Source organism: Anomaloglossus baeobatrachus, chromosome 3 (genome assembly GCF_048569485.1).
Source record: "Anomaloglossus baeobatrachus isolate aAnoBae1 chromosome 3, aAnoBae1.hap1, whole genome shotgun sequence".
In the NCBI taxonomy this organism is placed as follows: domain Eukaryota; kingdom Metazoa; phylum Chordata; class Amphibia; order Anura; family Aromobatidae; genus Anomaloglossus; species Anomaloglossus baeobatrachus.
In genome coordinates this window covers 458109523-458124179 of record NC_134355.1, presented here as the reverse complement: position 1 = coordinate 458124179, position 14657 = coordinate 458109523, and the positions used below count along the sequence as shown (strand labels likewise).

General features: G+C 41.7%; 1 protein-coding gene across 1 annotated transcript in view; it reads left to right on the top strand.

Annotated features, from left to right (window-relative positions):
* ATP13A4 (ATPase 13A4) overlaps positions 1 to 14657 on the top strand; it is a 185717-nt gene that overhangs the window by 51620 nt on the left and 119440 nt on the right. The window contains exon 3 of the mRNA XM_075340497.1: positions 9277 to 9411. Coding sequence (XP_075196612.1) covers positions 9277 to 9411 — 135 coding nt within the window. The remainder of the gene's footprint in view (positions 1 to 9276; positions 9412 to 14657) is intronic.

Sequence of the window (14657 nt, the reverse complement as noted above, 5' to 3'; positions counted from 1 at the left end):
AAGGAACTCTCAATTGAGGTGAAGCAGAACATCCTGAGGCTGAAAAAAAAAGAAAAAATCCATCAGAGAGATAGCAGACATGCTTGGAGTAGCAAAATCAACAGTCGGGTACATTCTGAGAAAAAAGGAATTGACTGGTGAGCTTGGGAACTCAAAAAGGCCTGGGCGTCCACGGATGACAACAGTGGTGGATGATCGCCGCATACTTTCTTTGGTGAAGAAGAACCCGTTCACAACATCAACTGAAGTCCAGAACACTCTCAGTGAAGTAGGTGTATCTGTCTCTAAGTCAACAGTAAAGAGAAGACTCCATGAAAGTAAATACAAAGGGTTCACATCTAGATGCAAACCATTCATCAATTCCAAAAATAGACAGGCCAGAGTTAAATTTGCTGAAAAACACCTCATGAAGCCAGCTCAGTTCTGGAAAAGTATTCTATGGACAGATGAGACAAACATCAACCTGTACCAGAATGATGGGAAGAAAAAGTTTGGAGAAGAAAGGGAACGGCACATGATCCAAGGCACACCACATCCTCTGTAAAACGTGGTGGAGGCAACGTGATGGCATGGGCATGCATGGCTTTCAATGGCACTGGGTCACTTGTGTTTATTGATGACATAACAGCAGACAAGAGTAGCCGGATGAATTCTGAAGTGTACCGGGATATACTTTCAGCCCAGATTCAGCCAAATGCCGCAAAGTTGATCGGACGGCGCTTCATAGTACAGATGGACAATGACCCCAAGCATACAGCCAAAGCTACCCAGGAGTTCATGAGTGCAAAAAAGTGGAACATTCTGCAATGGCCAAGTCAATCACCAGATCTTAACCCAATTGAGCATGCATTTCACTTGCTCAAATCCAGACTTAAGACGGAAAGACCCACAAACAAGCAAGACCTGAAGGCTGCGGCTGTAAAGGCCTGGCAAAGCATTAAGAAGGAGGAAACCCAGCGTTTGGTGATGTCCATGGGTTCCAGACTTAAGGCAGTGATTGCCTCCAAAGGATTCGCAACAAAATATTGAAAATAAAAAAATTTTGTTTGGGTTTGGTTTATTTGTCCAATTACTTTTGACCTCCTAAAATGTGGAGTGTTTGTAAAGAAATGTGTACAATTCCTACAATTTCTATCAGATATTTTTGTTCAAACCTTCAAATTAAACGTTACAATCTGCACTTGAATTCTGTTGTAGAGGTTTCATTTCAAATCCAATGTGGTGGCATGCAGAGCCCAACTCGCGAAAATTGTGTCACTGTCCAAATATTTCTGGACCTAACTGTAGTTGTATATACATAAGCACACATGCATTCCATTTTTTGATATTTTTTTATACTTTTCTAGTGGTTTTATTGTTTGTGGCACTGTCTCTCCCATTCATCACTGACATCCTTAGTCTGGTTTTTAACAAATAAAATATATATATAATATTTTAATCTTTGTTCTATTTTTCTGTCTGTCTCTCATGGATGCTGGGTGTACTCATTTATATCTTCTATCCCTAGGTTAAACCTGAAAATGTATACCCTGGTTGGAGTTAAGGACATGATGACCTTATGGATGAATCAAGATGAAATGAAAATCCTGTATAATATTAATATAATGTCGTGATCCATGAATGTGTTATTATTTTGTCTGACTCCACCTACTGGTCACTAATTATGTGGATTACCTTTTGTGAAAAACCCAGTGCTCTGCGGTGGTTCCGGTGCGCGCGCGCTGGCTGCCAGGCTCGTCCCTGTGTTGCTGCTGCCGTCTGGACGTCTCGCGCCTGCGCGGGAGCCATGGTGACACGTCCCCGCTCCCGCGCATGCGCGGTATTGACGTGACGGCCGTAGTCTTGCGGGACTTGCGTGGGCTGTCGGTGCGTGCGCCGCATTGGAGCCTCCGGATTAATTGGAGCTCTGGCGCCATTATTTAAAAACCCAGCGATCAGGGGGAGAGTGTCAGAATACCTCTGCCCTGATGAAGAAAACAACATAATCAAAACGTACGTCGCTTCTGGAGGTCCTGTCACCAAGCTACCACCCATATGCTGCTACCACTAGTAGACATGTTATCACTATTCACACTAATTGTAGTGTGAATAGACTTTGGATGGGTTACACTTTCTATGGGCACAGTCCCAGGGGGAATATCTGTAATATAACATGCCCCCCTGCAGTCATGTAATGATGCATTGATAACAAGGTCATTGTTCTGTATTGTTAACCCTGATAGTGCTATATCTCTTGTGGGTATATTCCCAGAGGGAATTACTGTTAATACAGTATATATGTCCCTCTTCAGGTATTGAAGTACGGATATAAGAGGCTATTTGAAATGTAGTGTTAAACCCTGCCATTGATGCATAAACTGTGGAGCTTGGTCTTGCATACTTTTTACATTTTTTTTTACTTGATTTTAATGGATGTTCACTTGCTGTCTTTAAATAAAATCTTGTACACTTTTTTGCACTATAAAAACTTATTTGTCCTCTTGTTTGTAATATAAATAATATTGTGTAAGGCTATATGCACATTTTGCGTCGAGGTAGTTGCAGTTCAAAAAGCATCCTCTGGCAGAAAGGACAATGCTTTTGGCTTTAAAAATGCATGTAAAACGCAAAGAAAGTAGCCTATGCGCACCTTGCGGTTTTCATGAGTTTTTAGTGCTTTTCCGGTGCTTTTAGAAACGCTGCAGTTTTGTATTAAATTGAATGGATGGGAAACGCAGCCAAAATGGCCAAAACAATTCACATGCTGCTTCTTTAAACACTGAGTTTTTGCCCAAATTTATGCAAATTAAACGCAGCGTTTTGAACAGCAAAGTGCGCACAAGAAAGCTCAATGTCCCATTGACTTTGCTTGAAAAGCATAACACAAGCATTTTGGCATGAAAACGCTGCAGTTGAAAAAGCAGTGGAAAAGCAGGTAAAAAAGAAAAGTGCGCACATAGCCTAAGAGTTATCACACATGACATTTTCCTAGACGTTTTGTCTTGACAATATGCATATTAGCCATTTCCAATCTTGTTTTTTTTATGATTTGATTTCAACAATGGTTTACTCCTCGATTGCCTTCCGTGATGTTCACTTTGTCCAAAACAGTGACAAATGATGTAATCTGACATTGATGTACCTTGACCTTGGAGTTCAGGTCTAATTTCTTGGGAAGTTGTTCTGAGCTTTTGGGTTACCATTCATATTATACAACTCTTCAATTTCTCATCCATTTTCCTCTTGTGGCTATGTCCAGAGTTGTTGGTTACAGTTCCACAGACTTGAAACTTCTGAATAACATGTACAATTGTAGTAACAAGAACATCCAGCTGTATTGATATGGTTTTATAGCCTTTACCTTTAATATGTTTGTCTATAATTTTCTTTCTAACAACTTTTTTTGGTCCGTATTCAGTGTTGTACACACCATGATACCAAACAGCACAGTAACTACTTTTCACCCTTGCAATAGGCAGACTGAGTGATTACAAATTTGCAGACATCTGTGATGAGTAATCACAGGACACACATTAGTTTAATATGTCCCTATAGTCACATTTTTTTCTAGGGAGTACTACCAATTTTGACCAGGCTATTTTCATTAGTTTTATTTATTTATTTTTTCTTTTGAACCACAATTCAAAAGCAATGTCTGATTTTTAATAGTTGATATTCGGAATCTATAATTGAAAATGTATTCTATCATTTTTATATTTCAGTGACGGTTGTAGATTTTTTTTACTTTAACAGAAGGGTACCAACAATTTTGGCCATGTGTATATTTACTTGCAGCCATAGTCGCAATCTTCAAGTACATACTATTTTAAAGAGAACATGTCAGTCAAATTCTGCTTCTCAAACCATGAGCAACATGAATTTCAACCTTGCTCCAGCATTTCAGAGAAAATATAATTTGAAAATCCTGCAGGGAACACTAGACTTGGTGCTGCCCCTGGTCGGCTTTCCCCAACGCTGCTGGAGGTGATTGTCAGGTCTCAATTGAACTGTGGCTGGAGGGAAAAAATAAAATTATATTCTGCCCGACTATGCCACCTGTCCCCCGCTACTCCCCGACCTCTCCTCTCTGCCAATCCCTTCACTGGCTTCCCATGCCCAACGACTCCAGTTCAAAACCCTAACCATGACCTACAAAGCCATCCACAACCTGTCTCCTCCCTACATCTCTGACCTAGTCTACTGGTACTTACCTGCACGTAACCTTCGATCCTCACAAGATCTCCTTCTCTACTCCCCTCTCATCTCCTCTTCCCACCATCGCATCCAAGATTTCTCCCGTGCCTCCCCCATACTCTGGAATGCTCTGCCTCAACACATCAGACTCTCGCCTACCTTGACAAGCTTCAAAAGAACCTGAAGACCCACCTCTTCCGACAAGCCTACAACCTGCCGTAACCCTCAGTCTGATACAGCGCCGCACTATCAGCTCTACCCTCACCTACTGTATCCTCACCTATCCCTTGTAGACTGTGAGCCCTCGCGGGCAGGGACTTCTCTCCTCCTGTACCTGTCTGTGCCTTGTATTGTTTATGATTGTTGTACTTGTCCCTATTATATATACCCCTTTCACATGTAAAGCGCCATGGAATTGATGGCGCTATAATAATAAATAATAATAATAATAATATTCTCCCTGCACCTGCCTGCAGCTCTACATGCTATGATCAATCAGTGTTCTCTACACAGTTAACCGGCTGTAACTGAGCAGGATGTGAGATAGTGATTACAGGCATGCCCCAATGACTGTAAACAACAGCTGCCTGGGGAAAATGACTTTCAGAAGCCGTTACATATTAAATAATTTCATTTTGTTAATGGCTCAATACTACCCTACAATTTTAGTACTGTCTAAGCCAGGGGTGGGCAATTAATTTTCCCATGGGGCCGCATGAGAAATTGGGATTGGTTTAGAGGGCCGGACTAATATAATTACCTCAGTTCTACCCAATATATTACATCACTACACCCCCTCCGTATACTACACCTGTAATAAACTACACCACTACACCCCTATATACTACACCTGTATTATACTACACCCCCTCCATATACCTGTATTATACTACACCACTATATAATACACCTCCGATATACTACATCATTACACCCCTATATACTACACCTGTAATATACTACATCACTACACCCCATATACTACACCTGTAATATAGTACACCTCCATATAGCACACCTGTAATATACTACCCCTCCATATAGCACACCTGTAATATACTACACCTCCATATAGTACACCTGTAATATACTACATCACTACACCCCATATACTACACCTGTAATATAGTACACCCCCATATAGCACACCTGTAATATACTACAACTCCATATAGTACACCTGTAATATACTACATCACTACACCCCTATATACACCTGTAATATACTACATCACTACACCCCATATACTACACCTGTAATATACTACACCTCCATATAGCACACCTGTAATATACACCTCCAGATAGCACACCTGTAATATACTACATCACTACACCCCCTATATAGCACACCTGTAATATACTACATCACTACACCCCTATATAGCACACCTGTAATATACTACACCTCCATATAGCACACCTGTAATATACTACATCACTACACCCCTATATAGCACACCTGTAATATACTACACCTCCATATAGCACACCTGTAATATACTACACCTCCATATAGTACACCTGTAATATACTACACCCCCATATGTCACACACCCTGCTCCCCATACAGCCTGCACCCCCATATCACACACACTACACCCCCATATGTCACACACCCTGCCCACATATTTCACCCTGCCTGTACCCCAACTTACCCCTCTCAAACACTCTGCACCCCTTCACATCCTTCTGTCAGTCTGCAGCTCTCATATGCCACTCACCCTGCAACTCCATCTTCCCACATATACCACTCACCCTGCAACTCCATCTTCCCTCATATGCACTCACCCTGCAGCTCCATGTTCCCTCATATGCACTCACCCTGCAGCTCCATGTTCCCTCATATGCACTCACCCTGCAGCTCCATGTTCCCTCATATGCACTCACCCTGCAGCTCCATGTTCCCACATATGCACTCACCCTGCAGCTCCATGTTCCCACATATGCACTCACCCTGCAGCTCCATGTTCCCACATATGCACTCACCCTGCAGCTCCATGTTCCCACATATGCACTCACCCTGCAGCTCCATGTTCCCACATATGCACTCACCCTGCAGCTCCATGTTCCCACATATGCACTCACCCTGCAGCTCCATGTTCCCACATATGCACTCACCCTGCAACTCCATGTTCCCTCATATGCACTCACCCTGCAGCTCCATGTTCCCTCATATGCACTCACCCTGCAGCTCCATGTTCCCTCATATGCACTCACCCTGCAGCTCCATGTTCCCACATATGCACTCACCCTGCAACTCCATGTTCCCACATATGCCACTCACCCTGCAGCTCCATCTTCCCACATATGCCCCTCACCCTGCAGCTCCATGTTCCCACATATGCCACTCACCCTGCAGCTCCATGTTCCCACATATGCACTCACCCTGCAGCTCCATGTTCCCACATATGCACTCACCCTGCAGCTCCATGTTCCCACATATGCACTCACCCTGCAGCTCCATGTTCCCACATATGCACTCACCCTGCAGCTCCATGTTCCCACATATGCACTCACCCTGCAGCTCCATGTTCCCACATATGCACTCACCCTGCAGCTCCATGTTCCCACATATGCACTCACCCTGCAGCTCCATGTTCCCTCATATGCCACTCACCCTGCAGCTCCATGTTCCCTCATATGCACTCACCCTGCAGCTCCATGTTCCCTCATATGCACTCACCCTGCAGCTCCATGTTCCCTCATATGCACTCACCCTGCAGCTCCATGTTCCCACATATGCACTCACCCTGCAGCTCCATGTTCCCACATATGCACTCACCCTGCAGCTCCATGTTCCCTCATATGCACTCACCCTGCAGCTCCATTTTCCCACATATGCACTCACCCTGCAGCTCCATGTTCCCTCATATGCACTCACCCTGCAGCTCCATGTTCCCTCATATGCACTCACCCTGCAGCTTCATGTTCCCACATATGCACTCACCCTGCAGCTCCATGTTCCCACATATGCACTCACCCTGCAGCTCCATGTTCCCTCATATGCACTCACCCTGCAGCTTCATGTTCCCACATATGCCACTCACCCTGCAGCTCCATGTTCCCACATATGCACTCACCCTGCAGCTCCATGTTCCCACATATGCACTCACCCTGCAGCTCCATGTTCCCACATATGCACTCACCCTGCAGCTCCATGTTCCCACATATGCACTCACCCTGCAACTCCATGTTCCCTCATATGCACTCACCCTGCAGCTCCATGTTCCCTCATATGCACTCACCCTGCAGCTTCATGTTCCCACATATGCCACTCACCCTGCAGCTCCATGTTCCCACATATGCACTCACCCTGCAGCTCCATCTTCCCTCATATGCACTCACCCTGCAGCTCCATGTTCCCACATATGCACTCACCCTGCAGCCCCCCTCCCCCTCATGTCCCCTATTTTCTTATTACCAGTCATGTGTCCACATCTCCTTCAGGATTCAGTATCTTGCTTTCTGCCCGGCATCCTGTGTCTCCTCCCACACAGTCACATGGGCGTGACATCATCGCAGGTCTTACAGTGCAAGATGAATTATTCCGTTTCCTGTGCTGCTTCTTCTCCTGCCCGGCGGGAACTTTTGAAATGACACACGCAGCGCAGTACTGACAATGTCAGAGCGCGTGTGTGTCACTGACAATTAGTGCCGGCAGGGAACAGAGGAAAGACTCCTGCGTTCCGCTGCCTGCACTGACTGTGCAGAGTGCGGACCTGCACAGGATCTCTCCTTGCTCGGCACGCTGCAGCCCGGCTCCACTGCACCGGCTGAAGACGGGCGGGCCGGTCACAGAGAGCAGGCGGGCCGGATGTGGCCCGCGGGCCGCCCCTTGCACAGGTCTGGTCTAAGCTGTCTTATTTCATTTATTGGACCCCTAACAGCTCTATTAATAAACTTTTTTTTTCCTGGATGCACGTTTAATAAATAAACACGGACATTTGACTCGCACTGTAGACTTTAATGGGCACATGTTCTACCCATGAATATCAATGATAGAAAACGTGTGTGATCAGCAGATTTCTGAATCAAGTCTTAGAAGCTGATTTGAATTGTAGGTTTAGCTAAGACCAAAAAAACTAGACAGAAAAGCTGCACTTTTTGGATTGTATTTAAGAATAGATTTAAGCAAAATAAGGTATTGAATCTATTACAAAGATGCATCCCTTTACAAAGGGTGATCAGTAGGGTGATATTTTAAGTGTTCATTGTGCGGTAAAAATAACCTGGCAACAGGATTTTACAGGTCAGTCCAATAATGGCAGTATGCAGCTTGTATCTTTTATTTATATTTTAGTGGATACAAAAAAAAAATCAACATTTTGTTTAAAATAAATGGTTCTTCAGTGCCATTTTCTGAGACCTGTAATTTTTTTAAAGTTTACAGGAATGAAGTGAAGTCAGCTGTCATTTTTAGTGACAGCATTGTGGGGTACATACAATATTTTAATTGCATTTTATTGATCTTTTTGGTAGAGCAATACAGCAAATAAAAAATAGCAATTCTAGTGTTTTTTTTTTTTTATTTATTTTTTCATCCAGTATGTCAAATGGGTTATTATTTTTAGATTTTGATTGGTCTTTTACCAATTACCAAATATGTTTGTTTTCTTTTTAATTCCTATACTTTTGAATTGGGAAACGGGTGATTTAAGCATCTTTTTTTTTAAACAAATTTTTAGCTTACTTTACTTTCCCAAGAAGACTTGAACCTGCTGCCATGGAAACTAATCATCATCTTACGATCTCTTCGTGTGTGGGGTGGAGGGCAATGGCTACCTGAATAAGCAGGCTATTTACAACAATTTAAATGTTTTTATCTGACATTGACAATGATTCAATTTAAATGATAAACCGCAATCAAAGCTAGCTCCAGCTGTTACTGTTAGCAGCATGTGCTGGCTGTGTAACACAGCCAGCACGTGCCAAAAATGGATAATGCTCAGCTGGAGAGGCCGCAGCATACTCTAGCATTCAGCATAGCATGTACTAAATTTCTCTAAATACAGCAACATATATTTCAAAAGTTATATTTGCTATGTGTATTGCACTGGGTGAAATGATTCCTTGAATTAATGTATTGCTGTGTTTCTCTAGGATGCTTTCAAAGAATATACATGGAAAAAAGTGCTCTCATTTCAGCTATCTGCCTCTGAATACAAAGCTTTCAGTGCTGTGACCCATGATGTGGATTCAGTTATCAATAAGGCAGTGATAAAACCTAACCTACTGGTAAGTTTGGGATAACCCACAGATCCATGCTGCATATGAATTATATACGTAAAACTATGAAACCATAACTGAGCTGCTTAGCAAATCAGTTGACCTACACTCTCTGATTGACCTGGCATTGTTGACACCACTTTTGTAAAAATGTATACAATTCTGAAGTCATGACCACTTTCTCTTGGGATCCTGCGAGCACAAGCAACTTTTTGAAAAAAAAAGTGGTCTAAGGAGAATGCCAAAACTATACTAATGTCAAGTTAAAATTTTAATTATCTTTTTAAAAGGTAACCTGTCACAATGATTTTCCCTTTTAAGCTGTAGTCACTGCCAGTGAGCTCCTATATACATCATTCTAGCACTGTATAACATAAAAACTATCTTTTATTATACTCACCTGCAGGGCGGTCAGGTCTGATGTGTTTCGTTGGTCTCGGTCCTGCGCCTTCTCTTTTCCTTCCATTGCCATCCATCATTGCCTGCTCCGTGTGGATGATGCAACCTAAGTCATCCACACAGAGTCCTCCATTGTGCTCCTGTGCACATGCACTTTTCTCTGCTCTGCTGAAGGCAGATCAAAGAATTGTAGTGCGCATGCACAGGCAACCTTTGACTGTTCCCCGCACCTGTGCATTACAGTACTTTTCTCTGCCGCAGTAGGACAGAGAGAAGTGAGTGTGCTCATGAGCGCAATGACAGTCTCTGTGTGGATGATGCAGGACATGTCGGATCAGGGAAGGAGAACAGCATTGGAAGGAAGATAGGATTTCTCTGGACCGAGATCAGCGATGCCCATAAGACCTAGGTGACTAAAATAAAAGAGGAGTTTTACATTACACAGAGCGACTTGGGCACTTATATACAGTATTCTAGAATATTGTATATTCGGCTATGTGCCCACGTTGCGTCGAGGTAGTTGCCGTTAGAAACGCATCCTCTGGCAGAAATGGTATTTGCCAAAGTTGCTTTTAACCACAAAACCGCTATAAATACGCGTGTGTTTTTACCGCGTTTTGCCGCGATTAACATGCTTTTTCATTGCTAAAAGTCAGATGTGTTTTGATGACAAATACACTGCTAAATAAAGTTTTAACATTCAAACACTATGAAAAAAATGGAAATAAAATGATAACAAATATCAAGATTATAATCATACACAAAAGAGCTGATTTTATTAAAATGATAAATGTTTGTTAATATTTATGTATAAAATAACGTTAAATTAATGTTTTTTTTAATTTTAATTGTCGGACTATGTGTGTGTGTGTAAAGGGACATATCATGCCTTTAATATAATGTCAAAAACGCAGGCAATTAAATTGTCAAAAACGCTTGTTTTCTGCATCCAAAAAGCATGTAAAACGCTAGGATTTTGATGTTTCTTGTGTTTTGCATCTTCTCATTGACTCTAATGTTATCAAAACGCAGCTCAAATGGCAAAAACAATTGACATGTTGCTTCTTTAAATGCTGAGTTTTTACCCAAAAATATGCAAATTAAAAACCGCGTTTTGAACAGCAAAGTGCGCACAAGAAATCCCTATATCTCATAGACTTTGCTTGGAAAACAAAATGCATGCATTTTGGCATTAAAACGCTGTAGTTGAAAACGCTGCGGAAACTCAGGTAAAAACGCAATGTGGGCACATAGCCCAAGAGATTACTGATGGTGGTCACAGCATATAGGGGCCAAATCTGGTAACAGGTTCCCCTTAAGAGGAACAGAAAGTGAAAACTGCAGTGGGTAAAAGTAGTGCAAAAATTGGAAAACTGAGCAGAGGAAATCATTCTCTGGTCAGATGGATACAGACTTTTGTTCCACTGTTCTGATGGGATGGTCAGAATTTGGTGAAAACAACATGAATTAATGAATCCTTCATGTCAGGTGCCAAAAGTCCAGGCTGGTGGTAAACGTCATGGTATGAGGACTATTTCTTGGCACACAATCACTACTCTGATACTTGTGAATGCAGAGATGGGCAGTAGGGCTTTCTTAAAGGACCACGCCACCATTTTGTTTTTCTTTTTTTGTTGCAGTGCTGAAGTGATGCTATGGTTTAAGTTCCCTGCTCCTAGTCCTATTCTTACCAGGCATGTCTTCATTTTTAGTCAGTGTTCCTCTGGTCGATCTCCAGCACTTTGTTACCTTCTAGATGGCTCTAGTGTTTGCGAGAGTGATCTGGAAGTCACAACTCATTGTAAGTCTATAAGAACCAGAATGAGGCACTCATAGACTTAAATTTAGAGCTTGTGACCGTTACCTCTGACTTCCGGGCAGTCAGAAGCTGCAATCACAAGATGGCAATATAGGACCATAGCGGCGCCGGGATAAATTGAAGTTGGCAGTTAATAAATATAATACTAGGCTAAGGGACTTTAAATTAGTGGCACCACTTTAGCACTGTAATAAAGAAAATCGCTGGAGTGGTGCTTTAAGTATTGTTAGTGACCAAGTTCATGCCATTATGCCAGCTATTTTCCCTATAGGAGAAGAACACTTTCAGTAGAACAATGTGCCATGCCACAAGCGTCTTATAGTCATAGACAAGTTTCACAAACATGACAGTGTGTTTTCCACATTTCTCTGGTTTGACGGTCTTTAGATTTTAACCCTGTAGAGGTAGAGTATTTTTATCGACATGGTAACCTCCTCTGTGACTGTAGACTGCTTAGCTTCTTTCCCACATATTGAGCAATCAGTTTTATATTTTGTATATAAAGTTTTCTCCTCAATAGGAAAGCATTTGCTGTATTTTTTTATACAGAGGTATCTGCATTTTTTTGGTTGTGTCAAATGACACTGTATGCTTATACAGTGGCATTTGGTGGAGGCTACTTATGGGTATATATATCATGAGTAAAGCATACCTTTATAGCCTGCTCATACACATTAGACTAATGGCATCTGAACTTGCCGAGATTGATGAATTCACTAACATTCGAATGTGTATGGAGACCCAGAACAATTTGTCGGGGAAATTAATTATCTAACATGTCAGACTTCGGGCTGATGCTGATCCTATTGTTCTTGAAATTAATCTCTGCAACAGATGTCTGTCAGCAGCTCTCACCTAGAGAACTCAAATTGACTGCTGTTACAGTATTTCAGATTTTGCTATGAAAAGCGCTGTTAGAAAATCTAATGCTCTTCTTGTCTTACGACTGACCCTTAATGGGACCAGTACTGATAACTTTGGTTTTAGTCCTGTCAAATGTCAGTCAAATGGCACGTCTTAGTTCTCCTAACAGAATTAGCCATAGCAAAGTCTAAGACGGTGGCGACAATTTTGTGAAGCAGGGGAGAGAAATTCGGAATGGGTGAATGTCGGTATGAGGATGCCATCAGATGTTGTATAGTTATATCTTCAGTTTTGAATGGAGGGTTGCTTTAGTTACATTTTGGCTGGCAGCTTTCATGCTCTTGGAACCACATGAATCAGCTCCTGCCTTTTAACATCTACAGAGGGTGAAATAAGTATTGAACATGCCACCAATTTTCAAAGTATATATATAAGTGCTAATGACATGAATTTCTCACCAGATATCGGTAACAACCCATCCAATCCATATAGGCAAAGAAACCAAACCATAGATGTCCATAAATTAAGTGATGTGTAATAATGAGAAATGACACTGGGAAAAGTATCAAACACATGAAGAAAGAGAGGTGCAAAAAGCTACGGAAAGTCACGACACAAGCTGAAATCTATCACTAATTTGAGGAAAACCTGCAACTTAGTGAAAAATAATATCAGCTGGTTCAACTGATGGCTTACCTATTAAAAGGTGTGTAATTACCAAGGTGCCACACAATAAACATCTCAGAATGGGTAAAACTAGTGAGCTGTCAAGACCTTTGCAACCTTATTGATGCAAAACATATTAATGGCACTAGTTAAAGAAAAATTTCTAAACTACTACTGACGCTTCCAGTGAGCACTGTTTGGGCCATAATCCAGAAGTGGAAAAAACATCAGTTCACCATAAACCGGCCATGACTAGATGCTCCCCACAAAATTTCAGATAGGTGTGAAAGACTTAATGAGAAGAGTTGAACAAGAACCACCTGTGGAGATCTACAAAAAGACATGAAATCAGCAGGTACAATTATTTCAAAGAAAACAATGCACTCAACCTACATGGCCTGTATGCATGTCCACCATGCAAGACTCTATTGCTGAACAAAAAGCATGTTCAAATGTGTTTTGTAGTTTGCACAACAATATTTAGACAAGCCTGTGAAATAGATCAGACAAAAATTGATTTCTTTGGATGCCATATTACACGCCATGTTTTAAGACCAAAAGGCAGTGCATATCACCCCAAAAACACCATACCAACAGTGAAATTTGGAGGTAGGAACATTATGGTGTGTGGCTGTTTTCAGCAAACAGCACTGGGAAACTTCATATCAGTGAAAGAAAGATGAATGGACCAAGACATTCTTGATAAAAATCTGCTGCCGTCTACCAGGATGATGAAGATGAAATGACGTTGGATATTTTCGCAAAATAATGATCACACAGCCTACTGAATTCTCAGTTGATTTGCTAGAATGGCCCTACCAATTACCTGACATTTATGGAGGGAACTAAAGCTCAGAGTTCATTGAAGGAATCCACGGAACCTTCAGGATTTGAAGAGTGTTTGTGTGGAAGAATGGACCAAAAGCACATCTGAGCAATACAAGTGACTAGTTTCTTCATACAGGAGGCATTTAGAAGCTGTCATCACAACAAAGGTTTTTGTACAAAATATTATATAAATTTAAGTAAGCGGGTTCAATACTTTTTTTTTGTGTCATTTTTTATTATTAACCATAACTTAATTTATGGATATCTATGGTTTGATTTCTTTGCCTCTGTGGATTGGATGGGTTGTTACCAATATTTAGTGAGAAATACATGTCAATAGCACTTTTATAAATATAAATTTACTTAGAAAATTGCTGATGTGTTTAATACTTATGTCACCTGCTGTATGTTACACTCTGATATGCTGTAGCGTTTAGGGGAAAAATGTAGCGTTTAGGGGAAAAACATAGCTGACAGTGCACCTGGGATCTAGGTGACTAGTCCAAGAGGTATGACACTGACTACTTTTCCCCATCAGCTCCTTAAAATGACAGATCACTCTACTTTCTAGCCCCTGGGATTAATCACGTTTTCCTTGGCCACGTCTTCGATTGTGTTTTTATCTGATACGCCAAAGCCTTTTATTGCAGGACATGAATGTTCAGAATGCAGGAGCCAA